Source organism: Vidua macroura, chromosome 33, assembly GCF_024509145.1.
Source record: "Vidua macroura isolate BioBank_ID:100142 chromosome 33, ASM2450914v1, whole genome shotgun sequence".
NCBI lineage: Eukaryota > Metazoa > Chordata > Aves > Passeriformes > Viduidae > Vidua > Vidua macroura.
In genome coordinates, this window is record NC_071603.1 from 815,712 (window position 1) to 838,366 (window position 22,655).

Here is a 22,655-nt window from a genome sequence, read left to right on the forward strand (position 1 = left end):
CTGTGCCACCCCTGTGCCAGCTGGAGCCGCCACGGGGGGGCACTGAGAGGGGGGCCACGGGGGACCAGGGACCCCCCTGTGCCACCCCTGTGCCACCCCGGAGCCACCACGGGGCACTGAGAGGGGGCACGGGGACCAGGGACCCCCCTGTGCCACCCCTGTGCCAGCTGGAGCCACCACGGGGCACTGAGAGGGGGACACGGGGCACGGGGACCCCCCTGTGCCACCCAGAGCCACCACGGGGGCACTGAGAGGGGACTCGGGGCACGGGGACCCCCCTGTGCCACCCCCTGACCCCCCCTTTGAGAGGGACATGGGCACAGAGGACCCCTCAGTTCGCACCCTCTGGGTGGGGGCAGCACCTGAGTCTGGCACAGGGGACACGGGGGGGGGACACGGGGGGACATGGGGGGGGACACAGGGGACACGGGGGGGACACAGGGGACACGGGGGGGGACACGGGGGGGGGACACGGGGGGGGCACAGGGGACACGTGAGCCCCCCCCAGTCCCTCACCAGTCTGCAGCCACTCCAGCTTGTCCTGCCAGCGCTCCCCGATGTCCCTGCGGCGCTCCTGGAGCTCGGCCAGCTCCTGGGACAGCTGGGGGGGACACAGGACAGGGATGGGGACACAGGACAGGGATGGGGGCACGGGGCAGGGATGGGGACAGGGGACAGGGGACAGGGATGGGGACAAAGATTGGGACACGCTGATTGAGGCAGGGACAGGGACGAGGGGGACGAGCTCGGGGGCAGGATGGGGACAAGGACACAGGGACGGACATAGAGGGGTGGGGTTGGGACACAGGGACAGCGGACAGGGACGTGAGGGGACACGGGATGGGGACGGCACCGTGGAGATGAGGATGTGAACCAGGGATGTGGGGCCGGGGATTGGGGACAGTGACAAGGCTGGAGAGGCGGGGATGAGGACGCAGTGACGGGGTGACACGGGGGATAGGGTGACACGGTGACAGGCGCGTCCCACCTTGTCGGCGTCGTGGTGGCCGCGCTGCAGCAGCGCCGTGGCCGCGGCCACGCAGGCCCCGAAGGAGCCCTCGCGCGCCTCCAGCTCCGCCCGCAGCCCCTGGTGCTGCTGGATCAGCAGCTCGGCCGCGGTGACATCCCTGCCAGGGGACGGGGACACCGCGGGGTCACCGCGGGGACACCCCGGCTCCGCCTGGGCACAGCGGGCAGGGCTGGGCCACCAGGGTGGCTGCGGTGACAGCCCCGCGCCGGGGGCACTGCGGTGTCCCCAGGGCTGTCCCCATGTGTGTCCTCATGTCCCTGTGTGTCCCTGTGTGTCCCCGTGTGTCCCCAGGGCTGTCCCCACATTCCTGTGTGTCCCCATGGCCCAGACTGTCCCCATGCTCCTGTGTCCCCCCCGTGTCCCCTGCGGTGTCCCCACGGTGTCCCCAGAGTCACTGCATGTCCCCTCATCCCCATGTGTCCCCCCCTGTCCCCGCCGTGTCCCCCTGTCCCTGCAATGTCCCCGTGTCCCCCCTATCCTCATGGTGTCCCCATGTCCCCCCCCATCCCCCCAGTGTCCCTGTGTCCCTCCTTGTCCCCACAGTGTCCACATGTCCCCCCCATCCCATCCCCACAGTGTCCCTGTAGTGTCCCCCCGTCCCTGCTGTGTCCCCATGTCCCCAGAGTGTCCCTGTGTCCCCTGTCCCACCTGGGCCGCTCGCGGGCCTGCAGCTGCAGGTGCACGCCGTCCATCCAGAGCCGGAGGTCGCGGGCGGCGCGGAGGAACCGGAACTGCTCCACGCTGTCCCCGAGCAGGCAGCGCCGGCGCTGGCAGCGCCCGCGGAGCTCGGCCCAGGGCCGCGGGCCACCGCGCCCTCCTGCGCCCGCAGCTCCTCGGCCCGCGGGCCCGCGTACGCCGCGGCCAGGCGGCCCGCGGCCTCCTGGACAGCTGTCACCTGCAGACAGGTGGGGACAGGTGACACATGGGACAGGTGGGACATGGGACAGGTGGGACATGGGACAGGCGGCCCGCGGCCTCCTGGACAGCTGTCACCTGCGGACAGGTGGGACAGGTGGGACAGGTGGGACATGGGACAGGTGGGACATGGGACAGGTGGGACAGGCAGCCTGCGGCCTCCTGACAGCTGTCACCTGCGGACAGGTGGGACAGGTGGGACAGGTGTGACACATGTGACAGGTGGACAGCTGTCACCTGCGGACAGGCGGGACAGGTGGGACAGGTGTGACATGGGACAGGTGTGACACGTGTGACAGGTGGCCTACAGCCTAGTGGACAGCTGTCACCTGGGGACAGGTGGGACAGGTGGGACATGGGACAGGTGGGACATGGGACAGGTGTGACAGTTGTGACAGGTGGGACATGGAACGGGTGGGACATGGGACAGGTGTGACACGTGTGACAGGTGGGACATGGGACAGGTGTGACATGGGACAGGTATGACAGGTGGGACAGGTGGGACAGGTGTGACATGGGACAGGTGTGACACGTGTGACAGGTGGACAGCTGTCACTGGGGACAGGTGGGACACGGGACGAGTGACATATCCCATCACAGCCACCTCCTGCATCGCAGTGTGTCCCTCACCCGCCCCTCACGTGCCCCTTACCTGTCCCCGTCCCCTCCCCTGTCCCCTCCCCTGTCCCCTGTCCCTCACCTGCGCGCTCAGGGCCTGCACGTCGTGCTCGAAGGCGCGGTGCTGCCTCTCCAGCCCCTCGGCCGCGCGCAGGTCGCGCCCCAGCTCCTCGGGCACCTGCCGGGCCTTGGCGCGGAGCTGCGCCAGCACCTGCCGGGCGTCCGCGCCGGAAGCGCTGCAGGTCGTGCGCGGCCGCCAGCTCCTGCGCCCGCGTGGCCACGAGCTCCAGCAGCTCGGCCCAGGCCTCGTTGAGCCCCGCTTGCCACTGGGGCCACGGGCCGCGCGCTCGGGGTGGCCCCCGGCGATCAGCGCCGCCGCCGCCGCGTTGGCCGCGTCCACCCGCTCCTGGCCCAGCCCGCCCGTGTCCCGGGAGAACTCGCGGAACTTGTCCCGGAGCAGCTGCGGGGACATGGGACAGGGGACAGGGGTCAGGGGGACAGGGGGACGGGGGGGACACGGGACAGGGGACAGGGGTCAGGGGTCACAGGGACAGGGGGACGGGGGGGACACGGGACAGGGGACAGGGGGACAGGGGGGACAGGGGGGGACAGGGGGACGGGGGGGACACGGGACAGGGGACAGGGGGACGGGGGGGACAGGGGGGGGACAGGGGGACGGGGGGGGACAGGGGGACAGGGGTCAGAGGGACATGGGGAAAGGGGACAGGAGAACAAGGGACAGGGAGTCAAGGGACAGGGGGTCAGGGGGCACTCCTGGTGACAGGGGGACATGGGACACACGGGGGCCAGGGGGGGGCACTCCTGGGGACGTGGGACACCCCCAGTGACAGGGACACCCCTGGTGACAGGGGGACACAGGCACCCCCCCCTCAGTGTCATGATGCCCTGGGTGCCACCTGGCACTGAGGGGACACGGGGACTCCTCAGTGTCACAGTGCCCGTGTCCCCTCAGTGTCCCCTCACCGTGACGTGCTCGAAGTCCTGCCCCAGCTCCCGGGACGCCGCCACCACCTCTCGCTCCGAGATCCACTGCTCCAGGTCATCGAGGTCGCGGCGCAGCTGGCACAGCCGGTGGTGGCCCTGCAGGGTGGCCCTGCGCTCCCCGGCCAGGTGACACAGCCCCGCGTAGAGACGCTGCAGCTGCGCGGCGCGGGCACGGAGCCGCTCGCTGCACAGGGGACACGGACAGCGGTGTCACACGGACAGCGGTGTCACCAGGGGACAGTGGTGTCACCCAAGGGACAGGGGACAGCGGTGTCACCAGGGGGACATGGGGACAGCGGTGTCACCCAGAGGACAGCGGTGTCACCCAGGGGGCTGTGGTGTCATCCAAGGGACAGGGGACAGCGGTGTCACCAGGGGACAGCAGTGTCACCCAAGGGACAGGGGACAGCGGTGTCACCAGGGGGACGTGGGGACAGTGGTGTCACCCAGGGGACAGCGGTGTCACCCAGGGGGCTGTGGTGTCATCCAAGGGACAGGGGACAGCAGTGTCACCCAGGGGGACGTGGGGACAGTGGTGTCACCAGGGGACAGTGGTGTCACCAGGGGAACATGGGGACAGCGGTGTCACCCAAGGGACAGGGGACAGCGGTGTCACCCAAGGGACAGGGGACAGCGGTGTCACCCGGGGGACAGTGGTGTCACGCGGGGGACATGGGGACAGTGGTGTCACCCAGGGGACAGCGGTGTCACCCGGGGGACAGTGGTGTCACCAGGGGGGCAGCGGTGTCACCCGGGGGACATGGGGACAGCGGTGTCACCCAGGGGACAGTGGTGTCATGCGGGGGACATGGGGACAGCGGTGTCACCCAAGGGACAGGGGACACATGAACATCAGGAACAGGGGACACGGGGACAGCGGTGTCCGGGGACACGGGCACATCGGAGGTCACGGCGACGGGGCACGCAGGGGACAGCGAGCACTGGGACGGGGCTGCCAGGGGACGCGGTGGCCGGGGTGTCCCCAGGGTGTCCCCAGGGTGTCCCCAGGGTGTCCCCACCCGTCGGGGTGGCCGCCGGCCGCCATGGCCCGGCCCTGCTCGGCCAGCAGCTCCACGGTGGCGCCGTAGTCACGCAGCTCCTGCTCCAGCCCCAGGTGCCGGCTCAGCATGGCCTGGGCGCCCGGCTCGTCCTGGGGACACCGCGGCGGTCACGGCGCTGTCCCCACCCCCAGACACCCCCCGGCAGGTCCTTTGGGTGCCCCCGAGCCCTCCGGACCCCACAGAGCCCCCGCAAATCCCCGCTGAGCCTCCCTGACCCCCAGAGATCCCCCATAGCCCCCCCCCCAGACCCCTCCCCACAGCCCCCCTGACCCCCTGTCACATTCCCTGTCCCCCCCTCTGACCCCCCATGGCCCCCCCAGACCTCCCAAACCCCCCAAAGACCCCCAAAAACCCTTCCCAATCCCCCTGAACCCATCACAGACCCCCCCCAGACCTCCCAAACCCCCCAAAGACCCCCAAAAACCCTTCCCAATCCCCCCTGAACCCATCACAGACCCTCCCCCAGCCCCCCCAAACTGCTCCCCACATCCCCCCTGACCCCCTCTCCACATTCCCTGCCCCCCCGGGACCCCTCCATCCCCCCCCTTCCCACAAATCAGGGGTGACTCTGCTGTCCCCCGGAGCGGGGGGGGGGGTCCTGGCCCGGTGCCCACCTTGGCCTTGTCCTGGGCCAGCATGTGCAGCTCGCGCTCGCCCAGCCAGGCCTCGGCGGCCGCGGCGTCGCGCAGGAAGCGTTGGGCGGCCAAGGCGGCCTCCAGGCGCCGCTGCCTCCGCGCCGCCTGCGCCCGCAGCTCCCGCCAGGCCTCCCGCAGCGCCGGGACCCCCCCGGGGACCCCCCCGGGCACCCCCGAGCCGGGGACCCCCGGCCCGGGGCACCTCCCGCTCCAGCAGCTCCGTCACGCGGCGCTCGCGGCCCTGCAGCTCCTTCTGCAGCGTCTGCGGGGTCGGGGTGGGGGTCAGGGGGGTTTATGGGTCCATGGGGGGGGTCTATGGGGGAAATTAGGGGGTCTGTGGGGGGGGTTATGGGGAAAATTGGAGGGCCTGGGGTCTATGGGGGAGTTTATGGGGGATTTATGGGTTCATGGTGGAAAGCGTGGGGTCCAGGGGGGGTTTATGGGGGTCAATGGGGGAATCTGGGGGGGTCTGTGGGGATCTGTGGGGTCCTGAGGGGTGGGGGGTCTAAGGGAGGGGCATCTATGGGACCTCCCAGGTGTGGGGGTCTGTGGGGGTCATGGAATAAGTGCTGGGGGGGGTCACAGGGGACACAGGGGGACATTTGGGGACTCTCTGACCCACCTCGTTCTTCTGGAGCAGCAGCTGCACCGAGGGCAGGTCCTTGCCGTGGTCCGTGGACATGGCCAGGGCCTGGCGCTCCTGCACCCACAGCTGGGGACACGGGGGGGACATCGGGGACATCGGGGTCATCGGGGACATCGGGGTCATTGGGGACATTGGGGTCATTGGGGACACGGGGGGGTCATTGGGGACATCGGGGACATCGGGGTCATCGGGGTCATCGGGGTCATTGGGGACATTGGGGACATTGGGGACATCGGGGTCATTGGGGACATTGGGGTCACTGGGGGTCCGGGTCACTGTGGGGACAGGGATGGGGAGGATTCAAGGACTGGGGGGCAGAATTTGGGGTTCAGAGACCCTGGGAGGGGTCGGGGTTGGTGGAGACCAGGAATTGGGATTTAGGATGAGGAACGGGGTTGGGGTCAGAGATTCGGGGTCCAGGATTCGGGATCAGGAATGGGGTGGGGGTCAGAGATTCGGGGTCAGGGTTTGGGGGGGCAGAAATGGGGGGTCAGGCACGGGGGGGGGGGGGAGGGACCAGGGACCCCAGGGGTCAGTGACAGCCCCGGGGGGCTCCCCCCACTCACGAGCTCGTCCTCCAGATCCCTGCGGAACTGGTGCAGCTCCCTGGCGGCCGCGAGGCTCCGCCCGCGCTCCCGCAGCGGCTCCCGCAGCTCCCGGAACTGCTGCTCCAGCTCCCGCACCTGCTCCTGCACCCCCGCGCTCCGGGGGTGCCCCGGGCTGAGCCCCCCGGCCTGCGCCCGCAGCGCCCCCACCTCCTGCTCCCGCAGCGCCGCCTGCGTCTCCAGCAGCTGCGGGGGTGTGGGGGGTCAGGGACCCCCGGGGAACCCCAAAATCCGCACCCCAAAGGGCCCCCACCTCCTGCTCCCGCAGCGCCGCCTGCGTCTCCAGCAGCTGCGGGGGTGTGGGGGGTCAGGGACCCCCGGGGAACCCCAAAATCCGCACCCCAAAGGGCCCCCACCTCCTGCTCCCGCAGCGCCGCCTGCGTCTCCAGCAGCTGCGGGGGTTTGGGGGGTCAGGGACCCTCGGGGGATCCCAAAATCCGCACCCCAAAAGCTGAACCCTAAAACCCGCAGCCAAATCCTGCATCACAAACCCGCACCCCCAAAAGCAGAACCTGCCCTCAAAACCTGCACCCCCAAATCTGCATCCCAACGCCTGCACCCAGAAACCCGAACCCCAAAACACGAACCCAAATCCTGCGTCACAAACCTGCGACCAAAACCTGAGTACCCCAAAACCTGCACCCTAAACCTTCACCCCAAAACCCGGTTATCCCAAACCCGCATCCCAGACCCGCACAAAACCCACACCCCAAACCTCTACCTGAACCCCGCACCCCAAACCTTCACCCCAAACCTTCACCCCGTTCCCCACAGCCCCCCCACGCCCCATTCCCACTTCCCAGCCCCCAGCCCTGACCTGGTGCCGGGTCAGCAGGACCCCGACGCTGGTCAGGTCCTGGCCGCAGTGGCCGGAGCGGAGCTGGGCGCGGACCCCGGCCAGCCACGAGCGCAGTCCGGCGCAGGCCTGGGCGCAGCTCTCGGCGCGCGCGGCCTCGGCCAAACCCCGGCCCTTGGCGGCCGCCGCCGCCTCCACCTGCGCCCACAGCGCCCGCAGCTCCTGCCGGGGCGTGGTCACTTGTCCGGCCAGCGCCGGCCGCGCCCGCGCCAGCTGCTCGCCGTCCTGCGGGACACGGGAACGGCGGCAGGGAGTTACGGGGGGTCGGACCCAAGAAATCACGGAATGGGCAACGTCAAGGTGGGAATTGTGGAATTGTTGGGGTTGGACCCGTTTCGTTGTGGGGTCATGGAGATTGGACACGTGGGGTGGTGGGATCATTGAAACTGGACCTGTGGGACCATCACGGCTGGACCCTAAAAATCATGGACTTGTCGACGATACGTGGGATCCTTGAGGTTGACCCGCTAAACTGTGGGGGTTGTGAAGATGGGACCCATGGAATGGTGAGGTCATCGAAACCGGACCCACGGAACCATGGAATGATCAAGGCTGGACCCACAGAACCACGGAATCACTGAGGCTGGACCCGTGGAATCACAGAATTGCTGAGGTTGGACCCATGGAATTTTGTGACTCAACCCCCCCTCCCATATCCCACCTTTTCCAAGGGCCACCCTTCCCAGATCCCCTTTTCCCCCCCATTTTCCCCCCGTTTTCCCCCCGTTTTTCCCCGTTCCCACCTTCTCCAGCGCCTCCAGCCAGCCCCGGTTGGCCGCGAGCTCGGCGGCGAAGGCCTGGTGCTTCTGCCACTTGCCCTGCAGGTCCCGCGTGCCCTCATAGGACATGTCCCGAGCCACCGGCAGCTTCTCGTTCAGCCACAGCGTCAGCTGGGATCGGGATCGGGGACACAGGTCGGGATCCCTCCCCACAGTCCCATCCCAGCCCAGTTCTCATCTTGACCCCATCCCCATTTGAACCCCATCCATCCCCGATCTCCATCCTAATCCCATCCCATCCCAGTCCCAATCCCCGCCCTGTCTCACCTCCTGCCCATCCTGCAGGAACTTCTGCAGCTCCCAGTTATCCCGCAGCCGCCCCAGCAGCTCCTGGGCCGATTCCCGGATCTTCTGGTGCCTGTGCCAGGGCCAGGGTGGGGTGAGAGACCCCATTCCCAGGGGATGGGATGGGACTGGGATGGACTGGGATGGGATGGGGTGGGATGGGACTGGGACGGACTGGGATGGACTGGGATGGGATGGGGTGGGATGCTCTCCCTCACCTGCTCTCCACTGACTCCACCGTCTCCCGCACCTTTTCCGCGTGGACGCCGCCCTCGTCCAGCAGCTTCCGCCCGGTGTCCGTGAGCGCGCCGGACGCGCTCGGTGCCGGTGTCCAGCGCGGCCAGGAACTCCTCCAGCCTCCGCACGGCCGCCTCCGCGCCCGGCACCGTGCCCGGCATCTCCGTGTGGGCCAGCGTGTGCTCCTGCGGGTCGGGACCGGGATTGGGATCGGGACTGGGACCGGGACGGCACCGGAGCCCCGGAACACCCCGGATCCCCTCACCTGCTTCCCCAGCGTCCCCTCCACCTGCTTGGCGTCCCGCAGGAACACGTGGAAGGCGACAGCCTGGGCCAGGAGCCGCTGCCGCTTCTCCCACACCCGGCCCAGCTCTTCCCAGTCCGCATCCAGCGCTTCCAGGCGCTGCAGCAGGGACAGGCTCTGCGGGTCCGTCTGTCCCCGCGTCACCTCCCGGCCGGCGGCGCGGGCGCTCCGGTAATCGGCGCCGTAGTGCGAGATCTCGGTGCGGAGGCTCTCGTGCTGCCGCAGGGAGCCCTCGGCCTCGGCCAGCGACGCGGGGACATCCTCGGAGCCCGCGGCCGCGCGGGTGCGGGACAGCCACGCCTGGAGCGCCGCCAGGTCCCGCAGGAAGCCCTGGAGCCGCCGCGCCTGGCCCAGGGACTCCTCGCGGCTCCGGTGGCACCGGCGCAGCGCGTCCCACTCGGCCTCGAGCCCCGCCAGCCCCTCGCGGATCTCGGGCGCTCGCTCCGGCTGCTCCCCCTGCAGCTTCTCGCCCTCGGCCCGCAGCTCCCGCAGCTTTCCCTGGATGGCGTCCAGGTCGCGCCCCATCCCCGACAGCTTCCCCTGCAGCGCCGTGATCCCCGCCAGGTCCCGGCCCAGCGCCCGCGTGGCCTCGATCGCCGCCGTCTTCTCCCGCATCCAGCCCCGCGTCTCGTGGCATTCCAGGCGGAAATTGTGGATGTTCAGCGCCGCGGTCAGCGCCACCTTCTTGCGCTCGGCCAGCGCCCGGAACCGCTCCCACCTGGCACGGGCGGGATCGGGGCACGGTGGGACAGAGCCCGGGGAGAGAATCCGGCCCAGAGAATCCGTCCCTGGAGTGTCCCAGCCTGGAAAATCCATCCCTGGAGCGTCCCAGCCCGGAGAATCCATCCCTGGAGTGTCCCAGCCTGGAGAATCCATCCCTGGAGCGTCCCAGCCCGGAGAATCCATCCCTGGAGTGTCCCAGCCCGGAGAATCCATCCCTTCCCAGAGCATCCCGGCCGGGAAAACCCTTCCCTGCATCCCTGACTGCCCGGAGAACCCATCCCTGCCTGGAACACTTCCCTGAGCGCCTGGAAAATCCATCCCTGCCCGGATCCGCCCCCAATCCCTGCCCGGAATGGCCCCGCTGGGGCCGCCCCCACCTGTCCCGGAGCTGCTCCCAGGTGTCCCGGGCGCTCTCCCGGTTCCTGTCCCCGGATCCCCGCAGCTCCTGCGTGACGCGGCCCACGGAGGCCACGCGCGCCGCCAGCGCCGCCAGCTCCGGCTCCAGCGTCTCGAACCTGCGGGAGCGCCGGGAATGATCGAGAATTCCGGGAATACCGGGAATTCCGGGAGTGCTGAGCCGGAGCTGGGAATTCAGGGAGCGCTGGAAACCCCAGCAACGCCAGAGGTGCCAGAGGTGGGAATGCCACAAATCCTGGGAACGCCACAAATTCTGGGAATACTGCGCTGGGGGTGGGAATTTAGGGAATTTTGGGAGCGCTGGGAATACTGGGAATATCTCATGTCAAGGTGAGAATTCAGAGAGTACAGGGAACACTGTGTTGGAAGTGAAAATTCTGGGGAAACGGGAACACCTAGAACACTGGGAATGTTGTGGTGGAGGTAGGAACTCAGGGAACACTGGGAACACCGGGAATGATGAGAATAGTGTAGACATCCTGAGGAAAAACGGGAATAACGGGGCGATCCTGTGTATTCTTGGGAAAATTCCCGGGGGAATCCCAGCGGGGGCGACCACGGGCGCTCCGAGATTTCCCGGGAATAATTCTGGGAATAACTCTGGGATTTCCACGGCGCAGCACGGGGAGCCCCGGGCGCTCACCGCTGCTGCACCACCTCCAGGTCCTCGATCCGCTCGGGAATCTCCATGGAGAGCAGCCACTGCTCCCTCTCGCCCACCCAGAGCGCGCAGGCATCGGCCTCGCTGCGCGCCGCGAACAATCCCAGCGCGTCCCGCAGCTCCAGGCGCCGCAGCTCCGCCCGCTCCTCCAGCTCCCGGTGCCGCCGCTCCAGCTCCGCCAGGCGCTCCGCCAGCCCCGGCACCACGTCGGGAACGTCGGCGGCATCGCCGGGCAGCGCCTGCTCCCGCAGCGCCGCCAGCGCCGGCCCGCGCCGCCGCATCTCGTCCTGCAGCTCCCGCAGCCGCCGCTCCAGCATCCCCGCGGATCTCTCGTCGTGGCCGAGCTCCGGCGCCGCCACTCGCCGGGCGGCGGCCGCCAGCCACGCCTCGGCCTCGGCCGCCTCCGCGTCCAGCTGGAATCGCCCCGCGGCCGCGCGGAGCCGCCGCTCCCGGGCCCCGGCCAGCGCCGGCAGCGCCGCCCAGAGCGACTCCAGCTCCCGGATCCGGCGGGACACGGCGGCCGCGGGGTCGGGGGAGCCGGGAGCGGGGCCCGGGGGTCCCTCAGGGGCTTCCGTGGATCCGTCGGGGCGTTCCGCGGCTCTGGTGGCGGGTGCCGAGAGTCCCTCGGTGGATTCCGGGGGTCCAGCAGCGCGTCCCAGGGACGCGTTCTTGCATTCCGGGGGTCCCGTGGGGGGTTCCGGGGATCTGGCGGTGGATCCAGCAGCGGATTCCGCGGGTTTTGCGCTTCCCATGGATCCGGCAGCGGATCCCGTCGAGCCAGGGGTGGCTTCCACTGATCCAGGGGTGGCTTCCGTGGATGCCGCGGCTCCGTCGGGGGCTCCCTGCGCCAGCAGCTCCCGGCCCCGCTCCAGCAGCCGCTGCAGCGGCCCCGCGCGTCCCCCCAGCGCCCCTCGGATGGCCTCGAGCTGGCTCAGCATCCGCAGGGCCCCCGGCAGGTCCCGGCCCAGCTCCGGGCAGCGCAGGAGCCGCTCCTGCTCCCGCATCCAGGCCTCCTCCTCGCCCGCGTCCCACAGGAACTTCCAGAGGCGCCGGGAGCGCTCCAGCCGCAGCCGCCGCTGCTCCGACAGCGCCGACAGCCCCCGGTAGCGCAGCTCCAGAGCCGCCACGCGGGCCCGCAGCTGCTCCGGGGGGCACGGGCGGTACCCTGGGGGGCACGGGCGGGGGTCAGCGGGGCTGGGGGGGGTCTGGGGGTCGCACGGTTTGGGGGTCCTGGGGTCTGGAATCCCCAGGGTTCATGGGTACGGTGTTTAGGGATCCAAATTTTTGGGGGTCCCGGGGTCTGGGATTGAGGGATGCCCAGGATTTGGGAGAGGCAGCGTTTGGGGGTGCTGGGGGTCTGGGATTTGGGGGTCCCGGTGTTCAGGGGTTCAGTGGTTTGGGGGTCTCGGTTTTTGGGGCTCCCAGTTTTTCGGAATCCATTTTGGGGTTTTGCTAGGTCGCAGTTTTGGGGGGTCTCAGGTGAGTGGGGGTCCTGGCATTCAGGTGTCCCTGGGTTTGGGGGGTTCCAGGGCATCCCAATTTTGGGGGGGGGGGGTGTCTCAGTTTTGGGGGTCACTCACCGCCCCCCTCCCCGAGGAAGCGCTCGGCCGCCGCCCCCACACTCCGGACCCTCTCGGCCTGCGCCGCCACGTCCCCCTCGACCAGGGCGTGGATCTGCAGCAGATCGTCCACCTGGCTCAGGTGCTGCCCGAAATCCCGCGACCGCAGCCGCACCTGGGGGACACCGGGGGACACCGGGGGGGTCACGGGAGGCGGGGGGGTCCCACGAGGGGATCCCACCCCCCCAGTCCCTTCCCCACCTCCATCTCCTCCATCCAGCCCATCAGGTGCTCCAGGTCGCGCAGGAGCCGCTGCAGCTCCAGGTGCGCCCGGAGCCGCTCGCGCCGCGCCGCCACCTGCGCCCGCAGCGCCTCCCAGAGCGACACCACGTGGTCGCGCCGTGTCGCGATGCCGCCCATGTCGTGATAGCGCTCGGCCTCCAGCTCGGCGGCCACGGCGGGTGACGGCGCGCACGCGGCTGCCGTAGGCGGCGATGTCGCTCTCGATGGCCTCGTGCTTGCGCAGCGCGGCCTCGACCCCCCCCCAGGGACCCCCCGAAATTGTCCTGGGGGGGGGGAAAGGGGGGGTGAGGGAGGGGACACACCCGGGAGCCCCCCCCCGAAATCATCCTGGGGTGGGAGAGGGGGGGAGAAGGGGTAAAAGGTGTGGGGGGGGGATACTCTGGGGACCCCCCCAAATTGTCCTGGAGGAGAAAAAAAGGGGCTGAGGGGTGACAAAGGGGGGGGGGGGACACATCCTGAAATTGTCCTGGTGGGGACAAGGGGAAGTCCCCTGGGGTGGGGGCAGTTTCAGGGTCACCTGTGGCACCAGGTGGGGTTGGTTTGGGGTCGGGTGGGGGTCCCGGTGTCACCTGTGCCACCAGGCGCTGGCTGGCCCTGACTGGGGGTTGTTTGGGGGGGGTCTCAGGGGTCCCTGGGTGGGGGTCCCGGTGTCACCTGTGCCACCAGGCGCTGGTTGTCCCCCAGCCAGGTCTCCCTGAGGGCGGCCTTGCGGTGGAACCTCGCTGCCAGCTGCTCCAGGTGCTGCTGCCGGAGCAGCTCCGAGCGCAGCGCCAGCTCCCGGCCGTGCTCCGCCTTCTCCAGCCGCTCCCACGCCTGCGGGGACGGCACGGTCACCTGGCACACCTGGCACACCTGTGGCACCTGCACACCTGGCACCTGGGGCACCGGGCACACTTGGCACACCTGGCATCTGTGTCACCTGGGGCACCTAGGGCACCTGGCACACCTGGCACCTGTGTCACCTGTGTCACCTGGGGCACCTGAGTCACCTGGGCCACCTGGTACCTGGGGTACCTGGGCCACCTGTGTCACCTGGGGCACCTGGCACACCTGGCATACCGGGCACCTGGGGCACCTGCGTCACCTGGTACACCCGTGTCACCTGCACACCTGGCACCCCTGGCACACCTGGCACTTGTGTTGCTGTGTCTTGTCCCGTATCCCTGTGTCCCCCTTGTTCCCTGTGGCTGTCACCCACTGTTAATGTCAGCGCTGTGGGGACCCTCCATGTCCCCCCACGTCCCAATGTCCCCAATGTCCCTGTCACCCCCAATGTCCCCCCTGTCCCTGTCACCCTCGTGTCCCCAATGTCCCTGTCACCCCCAATGTCCCTGTCACCCCCGTGTCCCCAATGTCCCTGTCATCCCCAATGTCCCTGTCACCCCCCTGTCCCTGTCACCCCCCCTGTCCCCAGTGTCCCCGTGTCCCCTGTGGCTGTCACCCTGTTGATGTCGGCGCTGTGGGTCCCCTCCCGTGGCACGAACTGCCGCTGGTTGTTGGCGCGGAGGCGGCTCCGGAGCGAGAACAGCAGCACCTCCAGGGAGCCCTTGTCCTCGAACCTGCGGGGGGACCCCGAAATACACCGGGGGGACCCCAAAATACACCGGGGGGGACACTAAAATACACTGGGGGAACCCAAAATACACTGGGGAGACCCCAAAATACTCCAGGGGAACCCAAAATACACCGGGGGACCCCAAAATACAATGGGGAACCCCAAAATACACCGGGGGGACCCCAAAATACACCAGGGGGATCCTAAACCTACTCCGAGCTCCAGGGATGCCCCAAAACCCCTCAGAGGGAACCTGAAACACACTGGGGAGACTCCAAACCCCATTGGGGAGACCCCAAACCCCCTTTGGGCCCCCAAACCCCACTAGGGAGACCCCAAACCCCATCTTGGAGACCCCAAACCCCCCATTGGAGACCCCAAACCCCTCTGGGCAGCCCCCAGTGCCCAGGAGGGAGCCCCCCGAGCCCGGCCCCGTTGGGGGTCTCACCGGGGGGGTTTCTCGGTGGTGCGGTAGGCGCTGAAGGCCTGGAGCTGCCCCTGCAGGCCGGGGATGCCGCGGGGCAGGCGCCGGTCAGTGAGGAGCAGCAGCGAGCGCTGGATCCAGCCCAGCAGCTCGGCCGCCTGCGCCTCGTAACGGCCGGCCAGGCCCTCGGCCTCGCGCGCCGCCTCCAGCACCTGCGGACGGGCGGGGGAACGGCTGTCTGTCTGTCTGTCCTCACGTCCATTCTACATCCAGCCATCATCCATCATCCATCTGTCATCCATCCATCCATCATCCTTCATCCATCCATCCATCCATCCATCCATCCATCCATCCATCCATCCATCATCCATCCATCCATCATCCATCCATCCATCCATCATCCATCCATCCATCATCCATCCATCCTCACGCCCCTCTGTCATTTATCCCTTTGTCCATCCATCCCCCTCCTTCTCTGTCCCTTTCTGATCAATCCATCCCTCTGTCCGTCCCCTCTGTCCCTCTGTCCATCCCCTCCATCCCCCTGTCCGTCCCCCACCCATCCCTCTGTCCATCCCATCTGTCCCTCCCTCCCCCCACCCTGACTCCCCCCCCCCCGCCCATTCCCACGGATTCTGTCCAGTCCCCACCCCCCGACACCATCTGTCCATTGTCTGTCTGTCCATCTGTCCGTCGTCTGTCTGTCCATCTGCCCATCGTCCGTCCGGCCACCCCATGTCCATCTGTCCATCCCTTCCTCCTCCGCTTCCCTTTCCATCCACCTGTGTGTCCATCCCTGTGTCCCCCCCGTCCTGTGTCCACCCCGTGTCCATCTGTCCATCCCGTGTCCGTCCATCTGTCCACCCCGTGTCCACCCCGGACCTTCCCGACGCGTTTTCCCTCCACGGCCAGCGCCTTCATCCTGGAGAAGTGATGGTAGAGTGCGGCCACGTAGGTCAGCACTGACCGCTCGTCCGGCTGCTCCACGGCCACATCTGGGGCAAGGGGGGGGTCAGACCCCCAAATCCCTCTCGGGGACCCCAAAGTTCCCCCAGGGACCCCCAAATCCATCCCCAAATCCCCCCCAGGAGCCCCAAACCGCCCTGACCCCTCACAGCCCCCCAGCACTGACCACTCGTCCGGCTGCTCCACGGCCACAGCTGGGGGTGGGGTGGGGGGGTCAGACCCCCAAATCCAGCCCCAAATCCAGCCCCAAATCCAGCCCCAAACCCAGCCAGGGACCCCCAGTTCTCCCCCCAGCCCCCCCCAGCCCCTCACCCTCGGGGTCCAGCAGCCGAGTGACCCCCAGCTCGCGCTCGGCCACGGCGAAGGCGCTCTGCAGGTTGTGGAGGGCGTTGGCTCCGCGCAGGGACCCCACGTCCAGCAGCTCCGGCCTGGGGACGACCGGACCGCTGACCACTGACCACTGACTGCTGACCACTGACCCACAGCACCCCATAGCCACTGACCACTGACCCATAGCCACTGACCACTGACCACTGACCCACAGCCACTGACCGGTGACCCACAGTGCCCCATAACCACTGACCACTGACTGCTGACCACTGACCACTGACTGCTGACCACTGACCCACAGCCACTGACTGCTGACCTACAGCACCCCATAGCCACTGACCACTGACCCATAGCCACTGACCACTGACCACTGACCCACAGCCACTGACCGCTGACCCACAGCACCCCATAGCCACTGACCACTGACCCACAGCACCCATAGCCACTGACCACTGACCGCTGACCCACAGCCACTGACCACTGACCCACAGCACCCCATAGCCACTGACCACTGACTGCTGACCACTGACCCACAGCCACTGACCACTGACCGCTGACCGCTGACCGCTGACCACTGACCACTGACCCACAGCACCCCATAACCACTGACCACTGACCCACAGCACCCCATAACCACTGACCACTGACCCACAGCACCCCATAACCACTGACCACTGACTGCTGACCGCTGACCGCTGACTCACAGCACCCCATAACCGCTGACCACTGACCGCTGACTGCTGACCACTGACCACTGACCCACAGCCACTGACCGCTGACCCACAGCACCCTGTAACCCCTGCCCCTGCCCCATAACCCCACAGACTCCCACCCCATAACCGCTGCCCTATAACCCCCACATCCCCACCCCCCAGCCCCTGTCCTACAGCAGCCTCCTCCCCACAGCCCCCTCCCCACAGCCCCCAGCCCCCTCCCCAGCCCGGCCCGCACCGGTGCCGGTGGATGAGGGCGCAGAAGGCCAGCCCGTCCCTCCAGCTCGTGGTGAAGTTCTGCACGTTCACATTGGGGTACCTGGGGGGGCCAGGGGAGGGTCAGAGACCCCCAAAACTCCCCCCAAAACCCCCTGGGAACCCCCCAGGAGCCCCCCTAGACCCCACACGTCCCTTCTGAGTCCCCTCAGGGACCACTCAGAGCCTCCCCAAAGCCCCATAGAGCACCCAGGAGCCTCCCGAGCCACATGGAGACCACCCAGATTCCCCCCGAGGACCCCCCCTGGACCCCCAGACCACTTCAGGTTCCCCCCTGAGACCCCCCCAGGACCCCTCACCCTGCGGTTTTCATCTGGCACCAGCCCCACAGAGCCCCCTCAGGATGCCTTCTGAGCCCCCCCAGGACCCCCAACCCCCCCCGGGACCCCCCAGGACCCCCTAAACTCCCCCAGGATCCTCTCTAAGCCCCACTAGGACTCCCTCAAACCCCCCCAGATCCCCCCAGGACCCCTCACCCCCGCGGTTTTCATCTGGCACCAGCCCCACAGAGCCCCCCCAGGACCCTCCAAACCCCCTCAGGATCCCTTCTGAGCCCCCCCAGAACCCTCTAACCCCCCCCCCAGGATCCTCCCTGAGCCCCCCCCAGGACCCCCCAAAGCCCCCCAGAGCCCCCCAGGACCCCTCACCCCGCGGTTTTCATCTGGCACCCAGGCCAGCAGCGCGTCCTTGGCCGATTTCCGCTCCCGCGTGTCCCCGGTCTCCACGCTGATGTCCTGGATCTGGAGGGGGGGGGCACAAAAACGGGGGCAGGGACCCCCAAATTAGGGTCAAGGATCCCCCCCCAGAGAGGGTCTGGAACCCCTAAAATGGGTGCAAGCATCCAGTGGCGGGGTCAGGACCCCCAGAAATGGGTGTGAACCCCCCCCCCCCCCCAAAAGGAGCCTGGGGAAGGTCTGGGGACTTCTGTGAGCAAACTGAGACCCCAGGGCGGGTTCAGGACCCCCCGAAATGACCCCAAACCCCCCAGGGCATCTCCAGGACCCCCCTAAATGACCCCAAACCCCCCAGGGCTGGTCTAGGACCCCCCTAAATGACCCCAAACCCCCCAGGGTGGGTTCAGGACCCCCCTAAATTACCCCAAACCCCCCAGAGTAAGTTCAGGACCCCCTAAATGACCCCAAATCCCCCAGGGTGGATCCAGGACCCCCCAAAATGACTCCAAACCCCTCAGGGCAGCTCCAGGACCCCCCTAAATGACCCCAAACCCCCCAGGGCAGCTCCAGGACCCCCCAAAATGACCCCAAACCCCTCAGGGCGGGCACAGCCCCCGCAGGGCGGGTCCGGGCCGCGCCCCCCGCCCCATTTCCCCCTGGCCGGGGGTGCCGGGGGGGGCCACCTGGAAGCGCAGGATGATGGTCCAGACCAGGCCGAGGGTCAGGCGGGGGTTGCCATCCACGATGTCGTGCGAGCCCACGTTCTCCAGGTGCACGCGCTGCTCGCGCAGGAAGCGCAGCGCCTTCTCCACGTTCTCCAGGCAGTGGATCCGCATCCGGCCCCGCGTGGGGCGCGGCTGGGCGGGGGGCGCCGTCAGGGAACCCCCCCGGGCCGGGGGGCATTGTCAGGGAACCCCCCCAGGACCGGGGGGCACAGCCAGGGAACCCCCCCGGATGGGGGGCACCGTCAGGGAACCCCCCCAGGACCGCGGGGCATTGTCAGGGAACGTCCCAGGGCCGGGGGGCACAGCCAGGGAACCCCCCCAGTGCCGGGGGGCACCATCAGGGAACGTCCCAGGGCAGGGGGGCATCATCAGGAGACCCCCCCCGGTAGGGGGGCACAGCCAGAGAACCCCCCCCCCGGGTAGGGGGGCACCGTCAGGGAACCCCCGCAGGGACAAAGGGCACAGTCAGAGACCCCCCCCCGGGAAGGGGGGCATGGTCAGGGAATCCCCCCAGGGCAGGGGGCACCGCCAGGGAACCCCCTCCCGGGAAGGGGGGCATCGTCAGGGACCCCCCCCGGGAAGGGGGGCACAGCCAGGGAACCCCCCCAGGACCAGGGGGCCCCGTCAGGGACCCCCCCCCCGGGCCAGGCAGGGAGAGAGGGGGGTGGGAATTGGGATTTTGGGGGTCCCGGGGGGGGGGGGGGGTGACAGAAAGAGAGGTTGGGGGTTTAGGGGGATTGGGGGTCTTGGGGAGGAGTTTTGGGGGGCCTGGGGGTCATAGAAAGGGGGGGGGGGAAGGTCTAGGAGAGGGTCAGAGGAGGGCGGGGGGCACAGGAAGGGATTTGGGGGGTCCGGGGGGGGTCGGTGGGGTGAGGGTGACAGGAATTGGGGTTTGGGGCAGATGGGAGGGGGCTGCGGGGGGGGGGGTCACAGGGGGATTCGGGGGTCTGGGGGTGTCCAGAGGGGGCTTGGGGTGATCCAACAGGGTCTGGCAGCCCCATGAGGGGCATCCCCAATTTGGGGAGGGGTCGCACTCACCAGAAACCCCCTCGAGCAGCCCGGGGGTCCCTTTTTGGGGGTCCCCACAGCGATTTCCCCATTTTGGGCAGGGTCCCCATTGGGGGGATCGCTGTTTTTGGGGGGGTTTCAGTGTCCCCGATTTGGGGAGGGGTCTCACTCACCAGGGTCTCCCCCGAGAGCCCCTCGAGCAGCCGCAGCAGGAGCCGCCCGTCCCGCAGGTCGCTGTAGAGGTCGCTCAGGTGCGACCCCCGCGCCAGGTGGGAATTCACCCACTTGGTGAAGGTTTTCTTCTGCACGGCCTCGCGCTCGTCTGGGGGGGGGCACGGGGGGGGTCAGGGACCCCCAAAATCCCCCCTAAACCCCTCCCCAAATCCCCCCAGACCACCCAAACCCCACCCAGAGCCCCCAAACCCCACCCAGATCATTCAAATCCCACCCGAGACCCCCCCCCCCCTCCTCCTTCTGCACGGCCTCGAGCTCGTCTAGGGGGGCACGGGGGGGTCCAGGACCCCCCAAAACCCCCCCAAAAATCCCCTAAAGATCTCCCTAAACCGCCCCAGAGCCCCCAAATCCCACCCAGATCCCCCCACGTCCCCCTTCTGCACAACCTCGACCTCATCTGGGGAGGGCGCGGGGGGGGGTTCCGAGAACCCCAAAATTGCCCCCAAAGCCCCCCCCCAAAGCCCCCCAGGGGTCGCAGCCCCCCGAGGGGGGTCCCGGGGGGGAGGGGATCCCCCCCGCGCCAGCCGGCGCTGGATTAACGCTAAGAGGATTTGGGGGGGTCCCTGGGGGGCTCCTGAGGGGGGTCCGGGGTGGTTTGGGGGAGTTTTGGGGGGCTGGGGGGGTTTTGGGGTGTCCCGGGGGGGTTTTGGGGTGATTGAGGGGGTTTGGGAGGGGAAATTTGGGGCGTTCCCCCCATTTTTCCACGGTGTGCCCCCATTTCCTGGCGTCTTTCCCCATTTTTGGGGGTTTTCCCCTGATTTTTTAGGGATCGTTCCCACATTTTGGGGTTCCCCCATGTCCATTTTTGGGGTCTCCCCCTATTTTTGGGTATTTTCTCCTTTTTCCCGGACTTTTCCTCCTGCTTTGGCTTTTCCCCCTCGCATTTTTTTGTACTTTTCCCTTAATTTTTGCACTTTTGTCCCACTTTTTGTGTTTTTTTTCACATTTATCCCACTTTACGCCCCAACATTTGAATTTCTCCCCCACTTTTTGTGCATTTCGCCCCATTTTTTTTCACTTCCCCCCCAATTTTTTCTTTTTTTCCTCCCATTTTTTACACTTCCCCCCCATTTTTTTGTGCATTTCCCACAAATTTTTGCACTTCCCCCCCATTTTCCCCTTCCCCCCCACTTTTATCCACTTTCCTCCCAATTTTTATGCATTTCCACCCAATTTAGCACTTTCCCCCCCAAACTTTTTCCTCTTTTCTCCCCATTTTCCCCACGGCATTTAAACTTCCCTCACTTTTTGTGCATTTTGCCCCAGTTTTTACACTTTCCCCCCTACTTTCCTCAAAAACCCACATTTTTTTTAACTTTTCCCTCCCTTTTTTGTGCCTTTTCCCACTTTTTTTTTCTATTTTTCCCCCATTTTTTTTTACTTTTTCTCCATTTTTTTTCCCCATTTTTTTATCTTCCCCCCCCCGCTTTTTTCCCCACTATTTTTTCCCTTTTTCCCCCATTTTTGGGGTGTCCCCCCCCCGCCCCGTACCTGCCAGGGCTTTGATGCGGGAGCGCTCGAAGCGCCGGGCGGAGCCTTCGTCCTCCTCCTCCTCCTCCTCCTCCTCGGGCCCCCCCGCGCCCCCCTCCCCCTCCCAGCGGGGGTCGCTGAACCGCGGCAGCTCCAGGGGGTCGTAGGGGGGGGGGGGACAACATGGTGGCCTTTGGGGACCCCCAAATTTGGGGAGGGGGCGGCGCTGGGAGAGCTCAGGAGGGAGCTGGGAAAAGTGGGGGGGGGGTTTGGTCAATTTGAGGGGGGGACAAAGGGGGTGACCCCCCCCCAAAGTGACCCGCGGGGAGCCCGAAATTAACGGGGACCCCTCCCCAAATTAACGGAGATCCCCAAATTAACGGAGATCCCCAAATTAAGGGAGACCCCCCCAAATTAAGTGAGACCCCCCCCAAATTGAGACCCCCCCAAATTAATTAAAATATTCCTCGAATTGAGAGATTTTCCCTAAATTAATGAAGACCCCCCCCAAATTAAGCGAAAGCGCCGCAAATTAATGAAGAACTCTTCAAATTAAGACAGACCCCTCCCCAAATTAATAAAAGGCCCCCCCCTCAAGTTAATAAAGACACCCCCAATTAACAGGAATTCCCGCAAATTAATTGCGACCCCCCCCCTCCCAAATCGTTAATCAAACTTCACCTTCAGTAGAGACCCCCCCCAAACCCAGTAAAGACCCCCCCCAAATCCCCCCGGGACCCCCCAGATCCTCTGCGGGACCCCCAAAACTCCTCCAAGTTCCCCCCCCTCCTCCTGAGACCCCTCCCCAAAACTCTCAGGGACACCCCGAGCCCCCCCTGGGCATTCCCAGGGACCCCCAAATTGCACCGAGTCCCCCCCAACCTCTCCGGAGACCCCCCTGAGCCCCCCCAAATCCCCCCCGGGACCCCCAAAACTCCTCCAAGCCCCCCCCCATCACTAAAGCTCCCCCTCAAAACTCTCCGGGTCACCCTGAGCGCCCCCAAATCCCCTCAAACAAATCCCGAGCACCCCAAATTCCTCCCCGGGACCCCCGAAACTCCTCCGAGCCCCCTCCCCCGGCTCCCCAGAGCCCCCCCAGAGCCCCCCGCTGCCCCCCCACTCCCCCTCCCGTTAATGCTCTTAACGGGGATCAGCGCCCGCAGCGCCGGGGGGGTCGGGGGGGGGGGTTGGGGACACAAACACGCGAATTTGGGGGTGGGGGTCCCCAAACCCCCCCCGGGGCAACGCGGGGGGGGCTCTGCCCGGGGATGCGGAGCCGCTGCCGCAGTGCCCGGGGCGGGGGGGGGCGCGGGGGGATCAGCGGGGCCGGGGGGTTGCGGGACCCCTGGGGAGGGGTTCTGGGGGTGGGTTCGGGGTGTTTTGGGGGGGGGTCTCCCCCTGTCTGACCCCCCCCTCAGGTGTGTCCCCCCCCCCCCGCCCTTACCTGCGCTGCGGCCGCGGCGCGCGCTGAGCCCGCGGCAGCTCATCACACCCCGGGGGGCGGGGCCTGCGGGCCACGCCCTCCCCGCCGTCACCGCGGCAACGCCCCCGGGACACGCCCCCCCAACCCCGGGTTGTTGCCATGGCGACGGCGGCGGAAGGCCACGCCCCCTCCGGGGGGGGGGTTTCCCGCCACCCGCC

The 22,655-nt window shown here is 67.5% G+C and overlaps 2 protein-coding genes across 2 annotated transcripts in view; one reads left to right on the plus strand and one right to left on the minus strand.

Moving 5' to 3' along the window:
• The window catches only part of LOC128820969 (neurexin-2-like), a 36,854-nt gene extending 36,664 nt beyond the window's left edge, over window positions 1-190 (plus strand). The window contains 1 exon segment of the mRNA XM_054001822.1: window positions 168-190. Coding sequence (XP_053857797.1) covers window positions 168-190 — 23 coding nt within the window.
• A 141-nt stretch (window positions 191-331) lies between these two features.
• LOC128820970 (spectrin beta chain, non-erythrocytic 4-like) lies at window positions 332-22,598 on the minus strand. Its single transcript, XM_054001823.1, is given in 39 exon segments — window positions 332-345; window positions 517-601; window positions 989-1,127; window positions 1,679-1,824; window positions 1,827-1,925; window positions 2,646-2,786; window positions 2,788-2,892; window positions 2,895-3,023; window positions 3,548-3,752; window positions 4,588-4,718; window positions 5,244-5,453; window positions 5,455-5,526; window positions 5,887-5,976; window positions 6,477-6,701; window positions 7,333-7,596; window positions 8,115-8,261; window positions 8,418-8,508; window positions 8,654-8,742; window positions 8,744-8,857; window positions 8,938-9,694; window positions 10,077-10,214; window positions 10,760-11,942; window positions 12,358-12,511; window positions 12,598-12,795; window positions 12,797-12,880; window positions 12,882-12,902; window positions 13,294-13,452; window positions 14,081-14,198; window positions 14,643-14,830; window positions 15,501-15,613; window positions 15,897-16,012; window positions 16,866-16,946; window positions 17,551-17,570; window positions 17,572-17,643; window positions 18,261-18,434; window positions 19,484-19,632; window positions 21,036-21,255; window positions 22,246-22,372; window positions 22,459-22,598. Coding segments are annotated over 39 exon segments (6,708 nt in total).
• Between the last annotated feature and the right edge of the window lie 57 nt (window positions 22,599-22,655).